This window comes from Vanessa tameamea, chromosome Z (assembly GCF_037043105.1).
Source record: "Vanessa tameamea isolate UH-Manoa-2023 chromosome Z, ilVanTame1 primary haplotype, whole genome shotgun sequence".
Lineage (NCBI taxonomy): Eukaryota > Metazoa > Arthropoda > Insecta > Lepidoptera > Nymphalidae > Vanessa > Vanessa tameamea.
Genome location: NC_087341.1, coordinates 10,088,361 through 10,116,334, shown reverse-complemented (window position 1 = coordinate 10,116,334; position 27,974 = coordinate 10,088,361). Strand labels below are relative to the sequence as shown.

Below are 27,974 nucleotides of genomic sequence, written 5' to 3'. Positions count from 1 at the left end.
TCGCAAAACCATTGATTCAGTTAGTTATAGAACAGCTTACTAGAACTACTTATATAATAATCAATTTGCTATGAAATTTCCTCTACATCTCCTATTATGGAAGTCGTTTACTATTTAATGTAAGTAAAAAGAAATCTATTCTTAAGAGCGGGTAAAACGCAAATTGCCAATCTATGACTTAATTTTGTAAGTGCGAATCCAGTTGATAGTTTGAAATGAAAAATTGCATCTATAACATTGACTTATATTATAATTTCATATATTTGATCAAAAACATAAAAGAATAAAATTTCTGGGTACGAAAAATCACGATTTTTTTTTATTTATGTATTGCTGATACTATTGGTTGTTAAGATTAAAAATGAATAATTATTTCTATTTACCCATAATCTAGGCGTGACATTAGCGATTATTAGCTTCAAAAAATATTTTTTTAAAACCACTATCATTACAGTTAAGCAAAACTTCATAAAAATGCATTAAAACATTTTATTACATTTATAGATATTTCTTTAGTAGATAACCAAAAAAATAATTGTTAATACATTGCGATACTGACATACATCCAGGTAAGAACTAAGTGGTATCATGTAGATAATGTTAAGTAGTGGTCACATAAAGATAAATAATCCTAGCCTAGGAAGGCTAGATACATCACCGTCACCGCTATCATGACCTTTGATATTTTATCCAGGTGGGCAGCGTCGGTTTTCATCGATTTCATTTAGTTATAGGTCGGACATGCGCAAGTCTAGCGAGGTATTTGGTACCTGCAATTCTAGGACTTATAATTATTGATGCTAAAAATAGCACTCCGACTTTGAACTAAGGTGGATCCTTGTTATTCAAGTATGCAAAATGTCAGCTTTTGGTTGGGTATTATGTCATGAATTAGACTAATTACTTATCTTTAGTGTTTGATGAATTTTAAGGAATTGATCTTGTTGATGATTCAATTTTGATTAATGAACGATCTATAAATAATGATCGATTTGTTAATATATTTTTTGAAACGTGTTTTACTGTATAAAACACGTTTCAAAAAATATAAAACGTGTTTTACACAGTCTACCAAAGTTAACAGTGCATTGGCATTTTTTAAAATGATTTTTTGATAGAGAATTGGCATTTAAATTATGTCTAATATACACTTTTTAGGAATCTTGCAATGCTTTTAGACGACTAAATGTTAAACGGAAACATAAATAGACATATATTTAGACCTTTCTGTACAAAAAATTCTAGAGTTATCTCTAGATGAATATTTTTGGACCTAAGCACCTCTTCCCATTCGGTGGCTTTGCCTTGAGGAAATTTACAATTGCCCTTACAAGGGCAGATCAAACAAAACAAAAATAGCTTTATTTTTTAAATTTTAAAATCAAAATCAGTCAAATCACAGACGTTAAAAAAGTGAACGAGGCATGTGATAATATCCCTTTAGATAGATAGAGATAGACGTTTAGATAGATTTTTCACATTTCTTGCTATTTGATACGACCGGTGTTTCTTCAACTTGTATAAAAATAGGAAATATTAAATGTAACCAAATTATGTTATTTTATAGTATTATTAATTAAAGATCTATTTATATTTAGGTTGTATTTGTGTTAGACTTTGAATTATTATACAATTATACATATATGTACGTAGACCTTTTTAATAGGATATGAAATAATGTTCGATAACTATCATGCTGAGCCTCACTTAGTTCACGTTCGGCAGATTTTTGATTTTGTATTAGGTAAATAATTAGACAATCTTATCATTAGAAAATCGATGCACTAATTATGTCTTATGTTTCGTTTGAATATTCGTTTCATTTTTTAAATCGTTCTCGTCAGCTCATAAAATTATGCATAATACTATTAACACATATAAATGTTCCTAAAGAGGGTGCGGGGTAGACACACCTACATCCCTACTTCTCCCTATTCCCACACCAATATGCAACTTTATTGTGTATTGATTCTAGAATAAACATGCGCAGATAGCTGATCTGGGTCTAGCTCGCTGGACCCGGTAAAAATCTAGGCATTGCATTTTCTGCATTCATGTTGTGAGGACATATTTTGTGTACCGACTTTTGAAGTAATTGCATAGAGTGATTTAAATTGACTTTGAAATTAACTTAGTGTGAGGTGTGAAGTGTGAATCTACTGGAAACAGAGTAAGTATCTTATGTATAATGTTTTTAATTATATGTAATTAAAAATCATTAATATAATATTTTGGAATTTAATTTTCTAGATTTTATGTTTGTATTGTAATTTATATATATTATTTTAACTGAATCAATGAATGTTTAATTCTAGAATTTTTTGACAAAGCTAGTGAAGTTAACTTATGCGATTTGTACTTAAGGCTGTGCGTATTTGGGCCTGGAGACAAATTTCCGTTGATAAAAAAAATGTTAGTCAATAGTCGGCTATATAATTGCTATCGGTAGCCATCCTACGTAAGTAGGAGCGGGTAAGCAGGAGCGGGTGTAATCGGAAATCCTTGCAGTGGCGTGCGCTATGCACATTTTGCAGCTTGCGCGCGCATTTTATTTTCGCTTAAGATATATGTCGTCGTCCTTATAATTCCTTATGTGTAACTTATGGATGCTAATTAATAATAAAAAGAGGTTGTCCATTGGTCATTAGTAGTACTGTAACTCATTGAACCGTTCATAAGTGTATAAGAATTTTATTTATTATCGCGTTATTAAACGCGATAATTCTGACAGGTCAACCTGTTAAACTTAAATTATCGTTGGCAGTATGAACGTAAACTATGAGTCTTTCACTTTTTTAAATATTACATATTTATAATACATATTATAAATACATTTTGGTTTTCTGCAATGCTTCTCCGTGTAAACTTTACTTATGACAAATCTCACTCGCCCGTGCGCACAATATGCATAAACAGCGGTAAACATTTTTAGTTTCACGTGTTAATATCACATAAACTAATCGGAATTGCTATGAATACTGCTGGAATTTTCCATCATTCCAAAAGGGCCTTATTTATATTGAGGCTTTCTAACTCTGATCCAACATACTTATTAGTCCTCAATGTAAATATTTTTTATGTAAATAATAAAAATATTAATATGGCGAATTTTTTGATGCATAGCGAATATTATATTCTTATTCAAAAATCTTTAATTAGTAATAAACAACATTGCCTTCTGTTTCTGTCTGTATCTCTGCTTACTTCTTCTAAACCACTCAAAGGATTTTGACAGGATTTTTACTAATAGAAAAAAGAGATGAAATTAGGGAGTTTTGGGTACATATTTTGCAAAGAATGACTGAAATAAGAAGACATATATTCATTGACAAAGCTCTCATGTGCAGGCTGATGAACATGATCAGATTTTCTGTAGGTCCGTGGTGTTTTCTAGCATTTTCCCTCGTCACTTATCTCGAAATAAACTTTAAACCCAAATAAAGCACAATAACCACGAAGTGTTATTGACTCAATGTGTATTTGAACCCAGATATCATGAGTTGCATTTCGATTGAATCGCGTTCTTATAAATAATTGTAAATAAATCAAATCTAAATACAAACATACGATTGTTGCAGGAAACTCCAGTAAGAAGTGCATCATGGATAAGGATCATAGCGAGGAACAATGTAGGTATCTATGACCTATGGTGTTATTAAATGATAGTAAAATACGATTCCATAAGTTCAATGGTATATTTAATTATTGCAGTGTTCCCAGACGACACTCAGCCACCGGAGCAGGATGAAATAAACGAGTGCCTAAATAAACTCAAGAAGTTGTTCATCGCCATAGACGCCATAGTATGTTACATTTATTTTGGTTCATATGGTACGTACTCAAATTTGTGTATAGGTTAATTCAAACATGTGGACTTTACAGGTGAAATCCATAATGATCACTCCAGAAGCCGGCAAAGAGACGCCGGAAAACTTGGAACTCACTCTCCAAACATGCAAAGATAGTGTTATGACAAGGGTACGCTTTTAAAAAAACAATTTCTATTAAATCGAATGACTAATATATTAAAACCTAATATTTGTGTATTTATTTTTCCAGTTAGTCGAGTCTGTGAAGGAATATGAAGACTATATTCAGTCACTTAAAGATGCTGATTCGAAGGAGCCTACAGAAGAAGACGACTTTGATCAACCAGATTAAACATTCGGTTTTAAGCGAAAAGTATTATTTATACCTTATACCGCATTTAGGTTAAGAAAATTATACTTTTATTTCGTACAAATATCAATCAACAATATTTTTATCGTAAACTCAAAATTACTGTCTCACATATGATTGTTACATAGATGTTTCGGTCATTATTTTAATGATGTATGTATGTTTATTTCGAAGTAATTACCAAATACCCAGGAAAATTGTGGGAATAGTTACCATTTTGACAAATCTTTTTAAAAATTCAAATGTTTTAGGAATTACAATGTAATTTTAATATTACCAGGATATTAAAAAGTAAAAACAAAATAAATAAAGGTTGTTTTACATCAATGAAATAAAATGTACAATTTGTTTAAGTAAAATGTGTCTTTGTTAAATTATTAAGAAAAGACACTTAACGTTTTAAACCATATTCAGATCTTACATCTATTTATTTTATTTGATAGTGCGTTGATACGGCTATTTTTTTTATCAATGACGTCCTAAAATGTTACTTTTTTTTAATTATACTTGCCTAAAATCAATATATATAAATATTTTAACACATGAGTTAGTTATTTATTAATACTTTTAATTATAATCTGTGAATTAATGATATTTTATAATTTTACTTATTTTATGTTATGATTAGTAACAGAAATGCTTTATTTTCCTAAAATAAAGCATTTAAAATAAAAAAATAAAATAAATAAAATAATAAAATAAAATAAGATAAGATTAAGTAAAATAGGTAGAATAAGAATTATTACATTTTATTATGATTTTTCAGGGACATTATATCTTTTAATATGATTTTTTTTATGGAATGTATGAATTGTTTAGAAATGTTATTTCATAGCCTTTTTAGTTGTATATTCTTCTTTCTATTTCTATATTTTACTTTATTCTTGTTTAATTAAAATAATGTGATTAACTTAGTACTAAAAATTGTTTTATCGTATGATTTTGTGACAAAGTATTTTTAGATCATTGGAAAAGCTCAGAAAATAAAATAATAGTTCGAATAAGAGAAAAGATATCTTCGTAAATAGATTCATAGAATATACTTGATAGGATAATAATCGCATCTCTCATAAAAATACATTTTCATACTACTTTATAAAATATTAACACGAATATTTTTCTTCATTAACGTCTTCGAATCGATAAAATTTTGAATTACACTTCCATCTACTCATTAATTAAAATTAACATTATGTGTATATTACAATTTTTATTCTAGTCTCTGAATTTTGATTTGGTCATTAAGTACGAAATTTCTTCTTGTCTAGAAGTTTGAATTTTCTAGATTTGTTATAATTTTAGTTATAGCTTACTAAATTTCTCGTATGTTCTGTTTTATTTAAGATAAGGTTAGGTTAAATAACTTAATTGGTTAGAATAAGAACTATATATAAAAAAATATGTTTCGTTACATGAAATGTATGAATTATTCAGTTTAGAAATTTTGCACAAGATTTGTGTCTACGTTTAATTTGCTCATAATTATAAAAGAATTTCCAGCATCGTTTATGATTGATTTAGGTATATTCTAGTTGTTTGTTTCGCAGTCTAAAGGAAGAAATATACAGGGAAAAATCAGACAGCAAGCTAGGGCAATCAATTTGACCAATTATTATTGCCTGTAATAACATCATATCAGCCTAGTTTGTTCTTTGTTCAAGCGTATCCATTTTATAATAATTATACGCATTTTTTTATGTAAAATTTTTTGAAGTCCTTAAATTCTTAATAATTAAGAAATTGATTTGTATTATACTATAAATCTACTAAATAAAATTATATGTAGGTACTCAAAAAAATGACTTTTTATGGAAAAATTTAATATAGGATTCAATTATAATAAAATTGAATTTCGGGACAGGGTCCTATACCTAATCTACGGAGTATTAAAATATACGAAAATAATACTATATTAGGGTTATTTGGTGACTAATTAAGGGTATAATTGTACGTAAAACAGTCAAATTTCAAAATATCAATGATAATATTTTATTGAATGTGACGTGACAACACGTGAGGTGTTATACTAACCAATTATACAAATGTATGTATATATATATATATATATATATTGTTTAACATTATTTACTTGTTTATTAATATTGTTTTATATATTGAAAGGCGATTAAAATCAATAAGACAACTTTGCATTTCCAAATTGATAACATAATTATGTGTTTACATAAAATGAGTAACATAAAACTTGACTAGTATTAATATTATATATAAATTAATATTATTTTAGGTTTGAATATTTTTTAAAAGTAGTCTGGTCTACAGAAAAATATAAAATAACTAACGTTAGGGTATATCAAAGTCAGGTTATAATTCCTGTTATAATTTTTATAAATATATATAACTAGGTATTTATAGTAATTTTGATATAATGTTTTTGGTACCTAACGGCGATAAAACATATTATATTATTTTTGAAAAATAAAAAACTTTTTAGTATCGGCGCTTGCGCATATATCGCCCCACAGGGTAGAGCTCACGGTAAACACGCACATAAACATCGATTGGAATATTGTTATGAAAGTAAAATTATTTGTTGTCATTATTTTTTTTTTTTTATTTCGCTATTGAATTGTAAAGTTGCTAAATAGTAGGATAGAATAAAGAACACGTATTTCATTATAGTAATCTAACATGCGTAAGCTACATATTTAGTTTAGCTTGAATTAGGAAAAAACACTATTGCAGATCAAGATAGTGTTTATATAGTTAATCACCTATGTATAAGGTAGTTTATAAACTATTTATATACAATTAATTAGTAATAAATGGTTCATTATTTATAGGATTCAAAAATGCATAAGATTTATAAGTTGATTTCTTTGTATTGTCATTATTTTAGGATAAATACATATTTAAGGTGGTAGGGTTCGCTCGGCCCGCCTGGGGTAGTACCACCCTCCCGGAAAAACCTGTCTGAGAAAAGGGCCTTAGAGTCATATGACAGAGTGAAATGAGAGCCAGTTTTCATACTTCCTTTTCGTGAGTTTTGCCTCTTAAAACCTTAAAAGCTCCCAAACCCCTTAAAACCTCCTTGCCTCCTTCCTATCTCTTGTGACTTATGTCTTCTTCAACCTCAATATAAGGTGCATTTTAATCTGTTCTTTATTCTGTCTTGCCATTCTTCGAACTTTAACGTTGTGTCGATGTCCCAGTATTAATGTTTACAGTCGGCTTGTAGTTTGTTCGGTAGGCTAATCTTTCGATATAATAATCCAATTTATAGGTACCTCTGTGCCCCGTCAGCTTTGTTCGACGTGCTCGGTTGTGTGTTACTCAAATTTTACAGTCGAGATGGGATGAAGATGTAACTAAGAAACGACTAGTATTAGTCTGGGATTCTAGAATATTTTTGCGGCCGGAAGTAAGGTTCAAACGTCTTGGAAAAGTTATTGAAGCAACGCTTAAATCTTCTAAATTGATGTCTATGTGTATTCTGTATACTCTCGATGTTTACTGTTTAGGTGTTACTAGTGGTCAACGGCGGCTTCGCTCGCGTTCTAATGGTTGATCGTCAGGTATTAGTCATAAAAAGTAGTCTATGTCCTTCCTTAGAGTTAAAGCCTACCTCATACCAAATGCCATCAAATTTTGTTAAGTGTCAACCGACAGGCCAACAGACAGACAAACAGAGTTACTTTCGTATTTGTAATATTAATATATTATTTAAGTTATTTAAATTCAAATACTATTCTACTATATCCATTAAATTTTAACAATTGTTTTAAAAAAATCTCTAATAATATGTTAGTTATGTGTTTGTGAGTTAGATACATGTTCTATTTGTTTAATTTTAAATATCTTCCGTGGATATTATGTTTGCTAAGGTGACTTTTATAATACTTTCAACTACTATGTACTTTGGATAAAGGTTTGAAGTTTTTTCTACTTAATAAATGTGTGTTTATGACTTAGTTTATTCATTACCCACCATTTCAAAGTACTAAGATATAAATATAATGTGAAATCAGCAATTTTAAAGTGAAATGTAAAATTATAAATATTGGACAACATCACATACATTACTCTGATCCCAATGTAAGTAGCTAAAGCACTTGTGTTATGGAAAATCAGAACGGACTACGAGCCACTTGATGGTGAGTGATTACCACCGTTTATTGACATTTAAGAATTATTGAATATACCTTACATCACCAATGCGCCTACAACCTTCGGAACTAAGATGTTATGTCCCTTGTGCCTGTTGTTACACTGGCTCACTCACCCTTTAAACTAAAACACAAAAATACAAAGTATTGTAAAATATAAGTAAATATAAAATATAAGTAACCATTTCATAAAAGGACTACATTTTACCTAACATCCAATTTTAAATTCACTTATTTCTTGTATGTATTTAATATAATTCCGATAATATTGTTGGTCATCTAACTAAAACATAAGTAAATTAACAGAGACAAGTAAAATTTTCCCATCATAGGATTTTCAATAACCTTGAATATAGTGTTAGGCATTCGCACTTATATGCCTAACATCGCAGTAAGCAGTATATATTTATTTACACACGAAGGCACCTCTTCACATTAAATATAATGTTTTTTAATAAAATAAACTGAACACATATTATCTAATTCATACTTTTCTTAGTCGTCTTACGTATCCTAAGATATCTTGTAAGCTCGAGCGACATTCATTCATACTAATACACGCCGAGAATAATTCAACGTGTTTGTCTTCGAATAGATCTATACGACACTTTAAATTGATAAAACTTTTAATAGAATGAACGGGAATTTGATATGCTTCCTGTAACAATACAATTAATAAGATCTGTTTCGTAGTTAATAGTGGATAAATAAATAAGCAGATGGAAGGATAACATTTTAGCATTAATGACTATTTTAATCTTTTACATAATCAATAAATATTAAATTCAGTATATGACGTTTGTAAAACTCTCATTTTTGTTAATTATAATAATAATGATTTATTTCAGGCTTATCCCTCTCCTATGTAATTAAAGGAAGATAAGTACATGCTCAGTTCCTGCATCTGACGGCAGAGGGCATAACAAATTCTTGTACACTACAATATTTAAAAAAAGATGTTTTATACTTTTTGATATACAAATTATAAGAAATAATTAACAAAAAAATAAAATTTGTTGTTTCATGAAATATCATGTTTTATTAATAAATTATCGTTTCTCTTTCAAGTTCTCGAAGGCTGCATCTTAATCAACGGATGTTTTAGAGATGTTTAATTTATCTTTTTAAGCTTCAGAGAGTGGTTAACCAATACAATATGCTATATAAAAGGGCGTGACATATTCGTGAAAAAAGACTAACTATAATGTTACTTGATCAACTTCTGACGCGCAAATTCAGACGGCACGTATTAAAACCTTTTAACAATTACAGTATAATTTATACATAATCTGTAGTTACTACTAAGGATTTGTAGAATATTTTTTATATACATTAGTTATGTCTACCATTTGTCACACGGTTTTTTCTATATTTTTATTTTTGTTTGTGCAATTCAAACTAAAATTTACAAAAAATACAAGTGGTATTTTCTAAAAATCGCATTTTGTGACCGACGGCTTATATTTTATAATTTTATTGCAGAATTGTAATCAGCTCAAAAACCCTTGGTACACTTATGATTTTGAAAATTGGCTTATTACAAAAAGTGCCTTCAAAGGATTAATTTTTCAAAAAAGTTTTGTCATAGTTAACATATAATTCAATCTGTGCAGTTTACGCTTTGAATTTGGATATTGAACGTTTTGAATGAATGATTGAATTAAACGCTATTTTGAATTTCAGAACATATTACAACTATATAGCACGCTTTACTACTTATATATTCAATAAATACCACTGACCTTATTCTTATTAAATTAACACACACACAGTTTTATATCAAGGCTTCTAATATGTAAGAAAATCTCATTAGGTACTTTACATTCACTCAGTTACTTTTATAATTTATTTTAATAATGATTAAAAAGTCACAATTACCGAAATTTTCAATCATTAAAACAATGTGAGAACAATTTATTATTTTATCAATACTTTACCACATGAAGTAACACTATAATAGTAAACGCCATTTTTATTACCATACGTGTGTTTTTTTTGTAAAAGCCCGCCAAACCCATTATTTTTGCACAGATAATGAAAGACGAAGTTCGGTCATAAATCGATTACTAAATTGAAAATTCGATTCCAGTAAACATAAATGATAATTGGTTCGAAATATAAATTAATTACTATTATATTTTCTAAAATGTAATATCACAGTTTATTGTTGTGCCTTTCGGAAAACATTATTATGAAGAAGCAATTGTATACTTACTTTAATCTGTAGTCGATTGATACCTTAGACAACTTAGTTCACCTGAATGTCACTAGGTGGCATTAGTTAACCAGTAATAGTGCGGGAACCGACGCCGTATTTCTTCATAGCGTTGTGTACTTTCGCCAAGTTGTCGAAATTCGCAAAGATATTTCTAAAGTCATTTAGTTACAAAGAACAATTCATGTATATACATTGTGAAATTTTATATATGTATATATAAAAAAAATAATAACTAAGTGATTCGCATGTGCGTATTTCGGATGGTGTTTTTAAAGAAAAAACATAACGTAAATAAAAAAAATAAACGTCGATTCGAGAATCGACGGATTATATGACCAGGACAGTTTTCTCATAAATGTTATAATGCAGCAATGTGGAACCGATAGCAACAAATCCAGTAGTCACGTGAACTCAGACCAAGTTAAAAATGATAGTTCGTTTTTAACCAACCCTTCGATGCCAACAAAAACTATCGAACTAGGAAATTACAATACGGAGTTTGACGAGAAAAAATGCATGAAACCCGTCGAAGAGTTTAGGTTAAAACAACTTAAAGAGTTACACCATCGCCTCCTACAAAAGTTCGGAACGCACACTAAATCGTTTGTAGCAAGTGAGCGGAATATGTAGATATTAGACGTTAACGACTCATATCAGAAATACCTAATAAAAGTGAACAAGTTGCTTTTTATAAGATTCCATCCAGCGAAGAATCTCTTTTTGACAAAACAAAGCTTCTGTCCCTCGGAGGCCTACAACACTGGTTGTCACAATCACAATCACAAGCATTCAAACCAAAAGATAAGTGCAATCTGAAAAGGAAGCTCAATGAACCCTCAACACCTCTAAGATATAATTCCACCAGGATCAATTATTATCAAAGTTCAGATAAGAAATCATAAAAAACAAAACAAAAATACAAAAGCAAGACTTACAACAACAGGCATACCAAAAAACTTTACATTTCATAACAGAGATAAAAAAAATGACCATCCTACATAATCATTCAAAGTCGCCCTGTACAGTTCAAAGCCAAATGGCAGGCTTTGGAGGCAAACAAATTAATCGTGATGACAATCATGTGAATACCCATTCAAAAAACCGTCCCTTGTTTGTCCTACAAGAACTATAATGGACCTGTATGCAACAAAAACTTCACCTGCCATGACTCAAGTAATTCACGAACTAGTGGATCAAAATATTCTTGAAGAAGTCGGAGCAAAATCTCCAAGATTCACCTCGAAAAAAATTTCTCTGGAAGAAAAGAAATGGATCGATGCACCCGATATTTGATCTACAGGAACTAAACAAATATGTAATAACAAAACACTTTCAAAACTTTTCCTGTCTGCCTTTCGGTCTAGCTTCTGTTCCGCAAATTTTCTCTTCCATCACATACACACATCACAGTTGGGTTGCGGAGACTCTGCGTGCGAAAGATTTTTGAGTACTAATCTATCTTCCTTCTGATACACCAAGACCGAACCTTGTAAAATCTTCAGGCTGCGGAACCCGTAAGACACTTGGAATTGTTGGGTTCGAAAATGAATTTCCAGAAATTGGTCCTAACTCTAACACAAAAGTTGGAATAGCTAGGGATACGATGTATACATAGCATTGTGCTTAAAACAATACATACTTCACCAGTGTAACAAACTGATAACAAACTCTTCTTCACAGCAATCCTGTGTGTTTTCCGGAAGGCACATCAATATAAAGATCTTACATAAATATAAAACCGATATTATGTGCTGAGAGGAAAACAAACAGCATTGCAGATAATACTTCCTGGTGAAGACCATGAAGGAATATGGCGGCGTCCACATTGTTGATGCATTATTAAATTTGTGAGAAAACTGACCTGGTCATATAACGCGTCGATTCTTGGATCTACCGTTACCTGGGAGTCCAGCCGATGTTTCTTGCTGGGAATATCCTCAATTTCGTCATCGTCGCTTGAACTGCTTAATTCGAGGTATCGTCATCCTGGTAACATTGATTTTTTTCGATAGAAACACCATCCGAAATAGGCACATGCGAATCACCAACCTCCGCGGTTTAGTTGGATTGCGATCCATAATTTGAAAAGAAATCAACTCAAAGTCGAAATTACACAATGTGTTATGATTTCGAAAACACTTGGTTAGTTATTTTATTTATTTTTTTTATAAAATTTCACAAAATGCATGAATTGTTCATTGTAACTAAGTCACTGTAGAATTTCGGCCACTTGGTGAAAGTACACAATGCTATGAAGGGAAATGGCGGCGGTTCCCGCGCACTTGCTGGTTACCTAACGACACCTAGTGACATTCAGGTGAGCTAAGTTGTCTAAAGTAACAATCAACCACAGATTAAAATAAGTATACAACTTCTTCTTCGCAGCAATGCTGTGTTTTCCGGAAGGTACATAATATCGTTTTTTTTTATATAGAACCGTCTCTTTTGGTTTTGTGATCAGTAGGTTTGGGGCGAATAGGGATAATTACGAAAACACGTGGTTTGCTTATTAATTTCCATGACATAATCATTTATTTTGAGCGAAATGTTATAAGTTTATCATTTAAATGAACACATAACACATATGACGGGTAAATCAAATGGAAACCCGTCATCATCATCGTCATCAGCATCGTTGCTTGATATTTTTTCATTTCTTAACATATAGTAGGTATAATATTTTGATTCATTAATATTTAGTATTTTTTAAATATTAAATTTCAAAAACATAGTCACCCTAATAAAGTTAGTTATAAGCATTTTAAAATTATATGTAATATATATTTTTTACTACAATTTTTGAATTTCGTTATCGAGATTACGACAAAAAAATGTTTAATGCAACACAAATAAGCGGACTTTAAATGTATCCATGCCTTTACATCGTTGTTTCTGGACGCTTTCCTGTTTCAATGTATTGATTGAAAAAGCTACGCATGGGCAAAGCTATCAATTTTTAGCTGAACCCGGGAGTCCATTCATTCTTGTGCTTGTTTCGATACTATTAACATGGATTGGATATATTGTATTTTTTAATGGTAGTTTAGAAAGTAACAAAATCTTAACTTTTCACCTGTTTTATTTAGAACGTGTATAAATGCAAAAACGTCTATAGCGGTTCTTTAAGAAATCGTAAGTACCTATATGTTTTTGTTGAAGTGTTTTAAATAGTATTTTTATCAAAATAAAATTTAAAAATAATTTATAAATAAATATAATAATACGATACTTAGTAAAAGTGGTCAAACTTGCAATAATCATGAAATCATGATTTAGAAAGGAAAGGATTTTCTTGTTAATTTGTTTTTAGGAAAAGTTCAAAGACAAAATTTATGTTAGTTTAGTTTTTTTTTAGTATAAAATTAACAGTATTTTAAAAATATTATTGATTTCAGGCTTACCCTCCCCCTCCTTCAGTCAGGTGAGGAGGGGGAGGGGTGTTAAGCTGCGCAGTTCTGCGTAGCAGTACTAGCAGATGGCAGAACAATGAATGCTCCTGACGATTTCATAAGGTAGGAATATAATAATATGACAATTAGAAATTGAGGTCAAACTTGTAATAATCATGAAATCATGATTTAGAAACCAAAGGATTTGCATGTTAATTTGATTTAGGAAAAGTTCAAAGATAATTTTGATATTAGTTTAGTTTTTTTTTTAGTGTACAATTTACAGTATTTTAAAAATTATTATTGATTTCAGGTTTAACCTACCTCTCCTTCAGTCAGGTAAGGCCCCTCCTTACCTGACTGAAGCAGTTGGCAAAACAATGAATGCTCCTGACGATTTTATAAGGTAGTTTAAACTATGCAAGTAAATATGAAGATAATTTTAGTAGATATAATGTCGGTTAAAAGATATTTTTATAAATTATTTTGGATTTCAGGTTTACCTCTGCTCCTCGTGTTATTATCATCTGACTTAAAGGGATTGTGTCTAAATCTCAGCAGCTGCAGAACGCGACTAAGATGTCGTAAAAAGTACCCAACAATAAGTACTTGAAACTTTTTTAAAGGTACTGAATGTGTTATTTTCTTTCAATTATTTGCAAAAAAAATATTCCACTTGTTAATAACGTTTTATCTTTTCTCTTTCTAGGTCCTCGGTGCTTGATTCTTCAGCACCTGACGGGCGGTTCTGTGTTCTGTGTTGTGGCGCGTTGGAAGTTTTCACTTGAAGCTTCAGAGACTTTTAAACTAGTATAATACGCGCCATCTAAAGAGACTGGTCTGAAGTTAGCCTCTCTACTATATAACCTTTAAAATATAATAATCAACTAATTTCTGACCGGCCAACTTAGATCGCCCGTATTGTAATTAAGATAAATTAAATGTTGCTTTGTTAAATATGTTCATGTATCTAACAAAACAACCGGTTATTACTACTGTAAGTTACTAATATATAAAGTTCAGGGCGGGGACGTATTCACTTGACGATTCCCAGACCTTGACTCTAGTATTATACGTACCAGTTATCGACAAATGTTTGAAATCGACACATTAAGCCACTAAACATCAAACATAAATATTGTAATTAAGGTTAACTTAGTGTAAGTTGGCCCCAAGCCAGTACTGCATGTTACTAATGTATGCGGTATTACTAAGGTTTTCCCTGCGCGTAGTAATGTAAGCAATAGCGAAGGTATGCCCCTCGATTTCTTCGCTACTATTGAATGCAACGTATGTTGCAATTAAACCATTAAGTCACTAAACATCAACGTTAAATATTGTAAGGTTCATTTAATGTTGGTTTGTTAAATATAGCCAAATATTTAACAAATCAACCACCATTAACTCTCGCCGTAAGTTACTAACTAACCTAGTATTGTAATCGATAGGTATGGTATGCCCTTCGGTAGGTAATTTAAGGCCAAAAAAAATAAAAAACTAAATAAAATGTAATAAATGCTGTTTCATTTAATTTCACTTAAATCTTAAAACTAACTGTCCCACTTGTCAATTTAAGTGGACTGAGATATAAGCGACGTACGTAAATGATTAAATTATTAATATTAATTTCTTACGGCAAGTCCAAATCTCGAGAAGATTGTTTTGTCCGAATCTCCGTTGATTCCAATAACACGAAAGATAGACTCAAGTTTTGAAAACAATCGTCCGGAATACCTTTAAGATGCAACAAGTTTATAAAATAAAAGATTTCACTGCAGAGTACCGTTATCATGGCAGAAAAGGTCTACATAAAAAACAAATTATGTACATAATCAAAGTGGCCATGATTATTAGTGAACATAAACATTTCACAAAGCAAAGCTGCCGTTGTAAATTCGCATTATGGATTCCTCTCAGGCGCAAGTAAATTTATTTTATGAAAGTAATAAATATTATAGGTTCTGAAAAGAAGATACCCTGACTTGAAAGGAACCACCGTAAGAAATCCGTAATCTGTTTTTTTGTCTAATTATGTATTTATAATTTTCAATATGGTTAAGAAAACAACAGCTTAATAATTCCCAAAGGTGTTTAATATAATAAACCATGAACTTATTCTCCTTACTGTTCTTTTAAATTTAGCAATAGAGACAGATTACTTAAATCATGTTCTAAAATCGTAAACGTGGTCCCCAGGCTCTGTGTAGTCAAATAACAGGAGTAAAAGTTTTCTGTTTTTATCCTTGTGTTGTGGTATGTGTATTATATTTTTTCACAACATCTTTATTTATAAAAAAAAAAAACGTTCATAATATTGAGAAATATGTATTAAAAAACCAGTGTTTTTTAATGTATGCCTTAATAAATATTAAAGTGAATGCTTCCAGATTCAAAATATAAGTTACCAATGAGTTAACTAAAAATTAAGCGAATAAAAAGTGTACACATTAAATAAAAATTTACTGTGTACACTTTTAATTTGCAATTATTTATTCCACTGAATAAACAATTACAAAAATAATACTTTTGGTTTTTAGATATTAAATCAATAGTCCATTGGCACATTTTTTTTTAATGTTTTGTGGTGTATTTTGTTTTTCGGCATTTGTTGTATACTTTAAAAACCAAATTTACATGTAATATAATCTAAAGACTGAGCAAGAGAATCGCCAAGTTTAAAAACCTCTAACTCCGAGGACTGACTGACAGGTAATCGTGATTTGAAAATCATAGAATTTTAAGAACGTATAGCACTGCAAAATTACCTATTTGTGAGATTTTCTAAATAATGAACTCCAGGACAGGACAGGAGTTTTATTTTTATGTTGGTCACCCAGCGTGCTCAATAGACCGTTCAATTGAGTAAGTGTTCTGTGCTTTCAATTCGTTCAAACTGTCATAATTTGCATCTATCTGTTTTCTTTATTACATATTTCAGCGTTGAACCACCAAATTTAAATCTGGGAGATAGATAATGGTCTTTGTATTTTAATGTTTTATTAGTAGATATTTTGACATATATTAAAAATTATAGAATATTGAATTTTTTATACAAATTTATACAATAACTTTATACTGATAATATAAAATTGTACATAAAGGTATTATTTTGCAATTTTCGAGTTTTGTAGTCATGTTTGTAATGTTATTTACAGTGATGTTCACCTGGTGGAGTAATTATCTGGAGTTGAAACAATAATTTTATTGTAAGTAACCTATATATAAATGTAATTTGTTATTGGTAATTTTTATTATTATTGAATTAGTATATTTTATGTTGCAGAATGAATTTATTTTATAAACTAGAAATTTATTGTTTTAATTTTAGTTGAGTAGTTTCCTGGAGTTGAAAATATAATTTAATTGAAATCAGGACTTGATATGGTGAATGTATGCATATGTTCATTGATTAATGTTGATCGTTTCTATTATTATTGCACGAGTATAATTTTTGTTTTTATAGACTAGAAATTTACTGCCTTAACTTTTAGAGTAGATTGTTGCAGTTTTCTCGCTAAATTTAGACATACTGCAGCTTGATTTACTCCTGGGATGCTGGGTCTGATCTATTTTATAGTAATTCAAAACAGGAAATTCGATGATGTTTATAATGCTACTTGTAGTCCTAATTTTCACCAGCCTGATGAATTATCTCCGAATTATGTAAGAAATATTTCCAGTACAAAAAAATGGTTTTCAGTAATAGTATATTTATCTAATTTTATAGATATATACATTAAGATGAGGTCAGCATACAGATGTCTTCCGTTAGTCAATAGTACCATAATCACGACTTAATGTTGCAGGGCGTTACTGAACGTAGCGGTTATAGTAATACAGAAACGCGAAGGAAAGTTTAGAACACTCATTGGATTCCATCCACGTAACAGGTAAGACAATCATTTGATGTTTGAATTGACCTAAAGCTAGCGTATAAACACCGCAGCTAGAGCTGTCCCTGCACAATTTTCCAAAGTACATGGATTTACTGATAACACTTCAATCTCTAGAAAAACCACATAATCAACTGTGGTTACCACCTCGATCATAGACCAACGTGATATATTCTTTAAATTGCGTTATAAAATTAGGAGACATAACATACATATATAATTGTATTTAACTAACATGACTATATTTTTAGACGTTGAAAAAGAGTAACTACTGAATTTCTTGCCGGTTCTTCTCGGTAGAATCTACATTCCGAACCGGTGGTAGCTTTACTTTAAATAAAGTGCTCGTAAAAGCCTACTTGAATAAAGTATATTTTGATTTGATTTGATTTGTTAAGGTTTGAAAAAAGTCCCCCGAAATATTGTCGCAATCTGTAGTTAACGGTGGGTGCGAGGCACTACAACCTCTTTGTTTTAAATTTTGTTATATATATTATGATAGGAAAGACCCTTTACTAATCGAAAGAGTTTTTAAATCAAGATGTATTTAAATTTTCAAACTACGCTTGTCTTTAAAAACGTTGTACGGTTCCTAATTCGATAAAATCACGAATTTCGATTTGGAAATTATTTTAAAATATTATATTAAATACCATTTCAGCTACCATAGAGACGATTCGCTGTGGCATCAAACAAAGAAATATTGATTGTACCAGTCGGTGTGAACTGGGGTCGTCGCACGCAGCGGAGTTGTGAATGAGATGAGATGAAAAAAGTTGGGTATATGGGTAAAAGAAAAATAGGTTTATATTAACAAGTCCTGTCCTTAGTGCAGTAGATGTAACCATATAAATTCAAATGTTATATTTGCAAAAATACGTAAACCGTGACTGGTTGAAAGGTAAATTAATGATAATTATACGTCCAAATATGTATCAAATTCAAAGTCAAACTCAAGATTCCTTTATTCAACATAGAAGCATCACACTTACTCATTGATAGTCAAATTAAACACTACCACTATGTCTATGAGTAGGCATGGAAAGAGAATCGGATTAGAATTGGCCCCCGGGCCACTGCACATTTGCGACGTTTTCACTACATCACATACATTTTAAAAATAGCAAACATATTAAATGTGCTGAATAGCCTTTGTTAATATTTCGACAATATCATTTGAGTTTGAATATATTTAATTGAAAAGTATAAATATTCGACCATATGAGAATAAAAAGATAAAAAATGTGTAAGCTCGCCTCTGTGTAACCTATTCTTGGTCTTAAGTTCAAATAACTCATCAATTGTAGTAGTTTATCAGATATGATTTTGTTATTATCATTAAGTTATGCGCGTTAGTGAAAAATTGTGACAGGTTTTAATTTACTGTAAATACGCTCGAATTGAAATATAAAATCTCAGGTCAATCGATCGAGTAATACAAGCGCAAACACACGGAGGCTGATTATTTATATGTATAAATTGAGTTACATTTAAGTTACAGTTACATACATTTTTTCTAACGTAATGTTTGCTATAAAGCGAAGATAATAAACTCAAATGTTATAAAATATTTATGTAGTTTTATTTAACTTATACAATATAACTTACTGTTGACATATTATATTTCAGATTTAGAGATTTAAATAAAAAAAAAGTATATATAATATGTTTTATAACTGGTCAGGTTAATAACCTTTAGGTTTCCTGTAAATCTATATTTGGGTAGATACGCTCCACAGTAAGGAAAACTGATTAATCTAGAAAGAAAATTAAATACTAAATTAGTTTGGTGTACCAGCCAACCAATGCGTTGCTCTTGTCGTGTTGCGAGTTTAGCAACGTGTGCTAAACTACGGTAAGCTTAACTAATGTCATGATCTTTGTCTTCACATATCTAATATAATTAATATAAAAAGTTATTTTTTGTTTGTCGGCGCTTATCTCAAGAACTATAATTCGAATTTGAAAAATATTTTAACATTGGATAGTCCAAATCTTGAGTATGGTGTTATTATATAACATGATAACATCATACTGCGTCCAAGGACGCAGAACAAGAATGTTCAACGCGGGTGCCACCACGCGGAGCAGCTATGATATTATAAAACGAAAATGGATGCGATTTTTACATCGAATGAACTCCCCCTCACAAAAAATCTATGGCTTGCACTAACAAATTTATAGATATCTGTTTCGTACAACAATAATTCTGACACATTTTAATTATATGATCTAATTAATTTATGATTCTTACAGAATTTATTCCAGTCAGTGTTGGTTTCACAAAGTAAATATGCTTTAAATGATGAATTTTAATATAAAACTAATTCCAGATCGTAATGTAGATTCTACTGAGAAGAACCGGCAAGCATCTCAGTAGTTATTCTTTTTAAAATGCAAAATACGTGTACTCTACATTTAACATAATACATGTTGAGTACTTTTCCAGAACATAGTTTGCAAAAGTCTTTACCAGGTTGTTAGAAGTTAAGTTTTATGTATTTTTTTTTGTAAAATTATAACAATAGCAAAGAATAATAAGGGATAAGAAGGATTAACAAGGAACAATCACAATCTTGTTATAACTCTTACTCGACTGCATAGAGCCAGCAATTCTTGTATCGAGCAATGAATAGAATGCCAAATTATAAAAAAACAAAAACTTTGCTAGTTTATATAATATTTATTAATAAGTATATCTTTATATTAAATTGAAGGGTTTGAATATTTTAATAATTGTATACTTGTTGAACTAGCAGTGTTTAACTATTTTAAAATTTAAGATTAATTATTTAAATAATGGTACCATCGTATGATGAAATTGTAAACAGAAAGGTTTTTAATAAAAATCAAGCTCAATTAAAATACTACCATCACGTAACATTATATTTATATCGATAAAGTTTATACGGCAATCTTACATCACTAAAACTCACTCCAACGCCTATCTTATTCATTTTCGTTTAAGAATTTCAATGTAGGTGTTAGCTTTTGAAAAGAGTGTTCGCCAACTATGTAGAAATTGTTTAGAAAAACTATGTTTTATCTTTTTCACTTTGGAATTGTAAGTTATGTTCCGGTAATATCTCAGAAGGGGATGACCTTCGCCTAAATAAAGCGATAAAGCGCCTCGTCCATCCCTGGTGAACAGAATTTATAAAATGACCTCCTGTTTTATATATTAAGCAATGTAAATTGTAAATATTTGTAATTTTCTTAATTTCGGAGTCCAGCCAAAGGCATGAGGTGTTAGTAGACAAGACTGAAAAGCTACTCATGATGACTAAGAATTAATAAATAAAAATCTTACGAATGTAATTTTTTTTTTTAGATTAATAAATAAAAACGAACCTCCTTTGATTACTCTTGTCTAAAAAAAGATAAACATGTATCAGCTATTCTACAAGAAGATTTAAAACTCATCGAGGAATACTATCGTGGAAATAAATATCAGAAAGTCATAAATGCCATATCAACTATAATAATTATTATATTAAAGTAAAGTCAGAATTATAATCCACATAAGGAATAGTAAGGATTATATATATAAAACGTTTCATGTAAATATGGTTTCTATTTTTATACCAGTATTTACATATTCATAAATTCGGTGAACGTACTTTTGTATTCTGAAAGAAAATAAATAAACAATATACCCATATTTAGTTAAAGTTCATTACAAACAATAAGTACTAATTTATTTGAACCACATTCTATTATTATATTCGTATCATTTGAAACCTTTTGCATAATTCATCAGCTGTTTTTCGATTCAAATCGGCTACATTCATTGTCACTATCCGACGGAGCTATTTTACTCTACTAAATTCATTTCGATTAAATCTCGATAACACTACTTTTATCGCGATGCAGATGGAACTGGTATTTACCTTATTTATGTTAATTTAACTACCTGTAACAAATATCCTATCTGTTTTGAATCTCGCGCCAATCGGGTGTTTGAACGTCGTAGTTTGTTGATGTTTTCATATTGCACTGTATTGGTTGAAATAAATACATATAAGCAAGCGCAAACCTATCTGTTTCTAGCTTACCCGGAGGCCGGCAATGTAGACGTCCTAGTGCCTGTTTTGAATTATTTGTGCAAATAAGTGCTCGATTCTAATGTAATAATAGTTTAATTTGGTTTTCAATTATAATGTGAATAATTAGTATTAAAGCAGTCGCTTAAATAACCGTAAGTAGACATTTCTATTAATAAATTTTATATATATGAATATATATATTTTTTATTACAAATTACAATGAAAATAAAAATAATAAGTATGTATTAATTGTTAAAAAAAATATATATATCCATATGAAACTCTCCGGCAGGATGATGTGACATGTCAGAATTTCTTCCGGCTCATGAGTTTTTCTCGGTGTCTCCTCTTCGCTGTCGAAATAAAATGTAAACGGAGACAAAGCGTATGACAAACTCCTGAGTACTTGACCGCATGGCGTTTAAATTTATATTTATACATTTAACATGTAAGTATCAAGATGTAAGAGTAATGCTTTATAAATAAAAGCAATACACTCATATCTTGATACTTACTACTACTAGAAAATATCTAACTACGATTAAAAAAAATTCTAACTTATATTAGTATGTTGTTTTAAAGGATTAAAATTTGAACCATCATAAATATTCCGTTCTTTATTATATAAAAATTATACATATAGAAAAAACGTTAATTCGATGGAACGATATTAAAATAACCTACGTAATCATTATGATAGTATCGTCATTGTTTATAATTTTTAATAATTAGCACTGCTAGGAACGGGTTTCTTGTAATCGATGAGAGAGGGAAGCCATGCAGTGCTGGGTGAAGGCAAGACATAAGTTCGAAAAAAAAGAAGTTTGTGCCGTGGGATCGAACGTTTGCTTGGTAGTCCAACAGTCTCCATGCTAGACTATTGCTGCTTTGAATAACTTAAATAATTTGTCTTTATGAAAGTAATGGGTAAACGTCCAAATTCCATGATGGCAAATATTTCGTGATAAGCTGAATTAGTCACATCTTCATCATAATTTATCGTATTGAAAATTGTTATTTTTTTTTCTTAAAAATATTGCAAAAAGTATTGAGAAACAACGGTCATTATTTTTACTACTGCTTCGACTATCCAAAAAAGGAGTGATTTTTACGTATGTATGCGAGTTTTTTTTTTGACTATTATTTTAAACGCCTCCACCGATTTAGACGAATAAATTGTTATCAAATCTTTTCATTTTTTACTCTTCGCTAGGGCTATTTTGCACCGCGACAGCTTACTGCGCATAAATGGGGGACCATTGTAACATAGTATCAATAGTATAGCTGTTATATATATTCCGTTCATTTTACCGAATCTAACTCCTAACGACTAATAAGTATTAGATCAACGTTATTTCATCCTTTGAGTGCACTATTCTGCAGCTTTTGTCTTATTATTTGATATTAGTTTCACATCGTATTAATGACCGCCATTTTGCATGAGACGCCGTCGAACCATGGTCACTCATAATAATTAAATTATTATTATAAATCAAGTATAAAATATAAAATCGTATGATTGTTTCAGGAAACTCCGGTAAAAAGTAAATCATGGACAAGGATCTCGATGAGGAATGTATGTATATAAAAGTATAATTTATTTATATAGTCTTTTTGCACAGAAATACTAAGACCAATTTATACATTTAACAAAAGTTGCATGAGGTGTTGTAATAGGTGGTCTTATCGCTAATGACCAAGCAATTCCAGGCAAACTTTGGGCAGAAGGCTGATTATAAAATATATATTTGGGAAAGGGTGCAATAATTTTAATATATACTATGACAATAAATAAATGTATAAAATATATACATTATAATAACGCGATAATATTTTAACAATGATAACGGTTGCTTAGAAACATAAAAATAACCAATAATAATATTTAATCATACTTTTAAAACCGCCTAGTGACTGAGCGCGTCTTATAGCTAGAGGCTAAAGACTTGGAATAAAAAAAAGAACATTTTAAATGAACGGAGATAATAAAATTTTCCTCCGAGTGACGAACCCGAAAAACATAACAAGTACAGCATAGTCGATAATGGATAGAAGAGAGATTGTGCTAGCTTAAATTTAGTTAGAATGGGTAGAAAGTTACTCAGCCTTCTTAGTTAGCCTATGGCAGCGAATATTTATTATCTATTTGAGGAATCCAAGAATGATCCTCATCAAAGCCAAATACGAAGAACTGGTGGTACTTTTTTTGGGAAATCCATAAAAGGCTCTGGCAACATATAACCTTTGTTTTAGTAGAATTCAGCTTAAAGCCGTATGATTTTCTTCATTGAATTATGCAAACTAGATCCTTGTTTATTAAACAATATTGTCTGAGATCTTGCTAAGATGGGTTTTGTGAATATGTTTGGAAATCGTCTACATACCATCGGTAGAGATAATAAATGTGGCTAGTGATATAGGAGACGACGATGATACCGCTGAGCAAATACCAGTTTCCGTTACGATAATTACTATGTGCCCGTTACCGTAACACTGAAACCAATCAGTCACTTTAGAAGATATGTTAATAGTATTGCTAGTAAAATGTCAAAATCTACAGTGTTTAATGCATTACTGAAACCCAGAAATGTTAACGCTTTGATTAGTTGTTGTCCATATATGCGTTCGTTATTTCAACTATAGCAATAGCCATATTAAGATTACAACGGATTGCATAGAATTCATTTGGAAATAAGAAGAATCGTTTTTTGATACATAAGGCACTGAAATACTATTATTATTTTGATAAGGAATGTAGTTGAATATTATTGTAGGACACGTACAGTACTATATTGAGAATCGAAAATAGCTCTAATGAAGGAAACTACAAGGTGAATAATCTAAATTCTCATTTTATGGCTAAGGATAACTGAATACACGACATCAGAGCTGATGTCTAAAATGTTTTTCTTAACACACATTGTGTCGTTGATTTGTGCACGAACTTAAATAAAAGAAGGAATATTGATACTGGACAAATGCATATATATTCTATGGTATCTAATAATGAGAAATCCTGATTAAGTTGATTTATATCCAGATAAATTTAGTCGATTTTCTAATGTACTTTACAAAAGTATTTAAAAAAAAATCCACATTCTTGAAAGATCACTGTCAAAAACTGAAGAATATGGCGTCATTGTTTATCTTTACATAGCATGTTCTAGCGATTCTGAATATTTATAAAAAAAATAATGAAATAGGTAAAATGATTTAATTCTATCTTTGCAGTGTTCTCAGAGGACGATGAGCCACCACAGCAGGATGAAATAAATGAGGGCTTATCGAAACTTAAAAAGCTGTTTGCCGCCGTAGACGCCACGGTATGTCTCATTTATTTCCTTTCTTTGTATGAGGACTCAGAATGATATGTAAGTTTTCTTTATATTTATTTATTTCATTTTCATCATGCAGAACAAACTGAATAGAAAGTTTGTTTGATTACAGTATCAAATATATTCATAATTATACAATCCCTTCTCTTTACAAATAATAATACATTGTATTATCTAAATAGTATAATATATATACAGGGTTATTGGTAATTCGACGTATTCGCGCTAGGAGGTGGTAGGGGTGACTATTTGCGATAATTTTAACCCCCATATGCATAATGCAAAAGTGAACCATTTTTGAGTTATCACGTTTTTTAGATTTTTTCAAAATAAGTCAAAATTGCAACTTCAAAATTTATTAAAAAAAAAGTTAAAATCTACTTCTTTCTTCTGATTTATAAAACGATTAAACACTAGATATTTTTCAATATTTAAACAATATTTATCGGTCCAAATTTAAAAATGCGAGACGGAAAAGATATTATTTCAATATTTTTTTTATTTTTTTACCTGGAATATACCTGAAAAAGAAAAAAAATAATTATGAAACTTGTTCTGCATATTATTTTAAAAACATAATCGTTTAATTAGATTTCCGAAAATGTATAAAAACTAGGAATTTATTTCAAAGCAACCGAAATAAAATATTCAGAAAGGACGCTGGTGGAAATTCGTATTCGAACATGACCGAATTCGTACTAAAGGTCGCTCTTTAAAATTCCCACAAAATTGATTTAAAATAATATCCAATGTAAAAATACTTACTTATTTACTTAACTTACTTACTGAATACAAATTTAAAATTAAATTTAGATTCATAAACAGTTGATAAAACTTGACGTATACAGATTTTCTCACGATGTTCTCCTTCATCGCTGAGATCGAGGTAAATTGTAAACATAAATTAAGCTCTTGAAAATTTAATGGAGCGCCCGGGAGGATCTATTATCTGAGCCATCTTTACTCAATAGCCGACCAAGTAATAAAATAAAATATTAACTTGTTGTCTCTGTTTATTACTTAATTTTTGAGACAGGGGAATTAACCCCAGTAAGATGAAACCAGTATTATAAATATTGTTATAAGTATTTCAAATATTGTTATAATATTATTAGTTCTGAACATAAATGTTGATCATAAAGTGTATTCTTCAGGTGATATCTATAATCGCCTCTCCCGAAGCCGGCAAAGCTGCGCAGGATAAGCTGGAACAATCTCCTCAAACATGCAAGGATAGCGTTACGTCAAAGGTACAGTCTTAAATGTCAAAGTTTACTATACGCAATTATAAATATGAATACATTGATCATCATACTCAAATATAATTCAATTCTAACAATGTTACATACAAAAATGTCGAACTGATAACCTCCTTATTTTTGAAGTCTATTAAAAATGCGAATATAATGTACTCGTTTTCTAGACGCCTGTGCCGGATTATGAAGACCTTCAAGAGAATTTTAAAGATGCCGATCCGAAGGAACCTGCCGGAGAAGACTGTCTAGATGAACTAGATGAACCAAATTAAATATTCGGTGCTTAAGATCATTTTAATATTTTTTATGCTTCACATATTATTTGGAAATTCGATTTTTTAACGCATTTCTATTAACAAAATTGTAAATTTATTTTATTCAAATTAAGTATGACAAACACAAATTCAAAGTTTATGACGTCAGAAGATATATTTATTGTTTTGTAAACTACGTATGTACGTACGTATGCTTACGTATGATTTGTTGATACAATTAATCACTATTTTAAAGTTCAGTTTTAAAATTTAAGTAAACTTATATTTTAAAAAATATAATTTTCAAATTCTATTATGTTTGGGTTATAAAGATCCCAAAGTATGTTAATTTTCTTAAAATTAGATAGATGAGGAATTGTCATTTTTTTTTTATTATTTGTCTAACATAACATCTATGTTATTTAAAATTATTTATATTCCATGAGTTAAATGCATTGTTTTGGTTATTTATTTTGATATTTGATTTGCAAAGTTTATTAAACTTATGAGTGTTATTTCTGATGTAGAGAGAACGCTGTTTGATTATTATTTTCCTTATTTCTTAATATTCGTTTTGCTATAAGGTTTTGTGACAATGCTTCATTTTAATATCAACGTGCTAAAAAAACTAAAAATTACATATTTGTAGGATAGGCACTAAAAAAAAAAATGCAGGGTTCTAATACCTGTATAAACGGAGTATTAAAGTTTACAAAAAAAACCTGAATAAGGATATATTTAGCGAACAAGCTGTAATTCACGTGAATCTTAGGTAACGTACAGATATTCAATTATAATATGTCTAATCTTTTACTTATTAATTATAATATGTATATTGCTCAACTCTGTTAACTGGTTTGTTAATATGGTTTATTTATTAAGATTTGGATAAAATTATTAAATTAACGTCTACATTTTAAGTTGATAGGATATGTGTTAATATAACCATGGTAAGTAATACATAACGACAATTAAATATATTTTTGTATTTTTATATAATTTTTTATATTATTGTATAATTTGTTGTAATATAGTATATTTATTAAATATGCTTTATATTTAAAGATAAATTTAAAATTACTTAAGTAAAGATGAAGGTCAGGTTATTAATTCTGTTTAAATTTTTATAGATATTTATAGTGATTTTGATATAAAGATTTTGGTACATAACAACTATAAAACACATATTGTTTTTCGGAAAATATTTATAAACGGCGCTTGCGCATATTATATCGGCCCACAGGGTAGACCACGCAGTAAACACGCACACATATGTACAT

General features: G+C 29.9%; 3 protein-coding genes and 1 long non-coding RNA gene across 7 annotated transcripts in view; 3 read left to right on the top strand and 1 right to left on the bottom strand.

Moving 5' to 3' along the window:
* Positions 1-27,974, bottom strand: part of LOC113403416 (medium-chain specific acyl-CoA dehydrogenase, mitochondrial) — a 345,704-nt gene that overhangs the window by 187,498 nt on the left and 130,232 nt on the right. The gene's annotated exons all lie outside the window — the stretch shown is intronic.
* LOC113403649 (uncharacterized) lies at positions 3,580-4,234 on the top strand. The gene is made up of 4 exons (XM_026644238.2): positions 3,580-3,629; positions 3,712-3,803; positions 3,883-3,978; positions 4,060-4,234. Exons 1-4 carry the CDS (start codon positions 3,602-3,604, stop codon positions 4,159-4,161), a joined length of 318 nt encoding a protein of 105 aa, XP_026500023.1. The 5' UTR covers positions 3,580-3,601; the 3' UTR covers positions 4,162-4,234.
* LOC135194653 (uncharacterized) lies at positions 13,472-14,560 on the top strand. The gene is made up of 4 exons (XR_010309878.1): positions 13,472-13,653; positions 13,917-14,033; positions 14,224-14,316; positions 14,408-14,560. It is a non-coding gene; the product is annotated as an uncharacterized LOC135194653 (long non-coding RNA).
* LOC113403628 (uncharacterized) lies at positions 23,378-26,726 on the top strand. Its single transcript, XM_064220538.1, has 4 exons — positions 23,378-23,425; positions 25,081-25,172; positions 26,339-26,434; positions 26,608-26,726. The coding sequence occupies exons 1-4, from the start codon at positions 23,401-23,403 to the stop codon at positions 26,710-26,712; spliced, it is 318 nt and encodes a 105-aa protein (XP_064076608.1). The 5' UTR covers positions 23,378-23,400; the 3' UTR covers positions 26,713-26,726.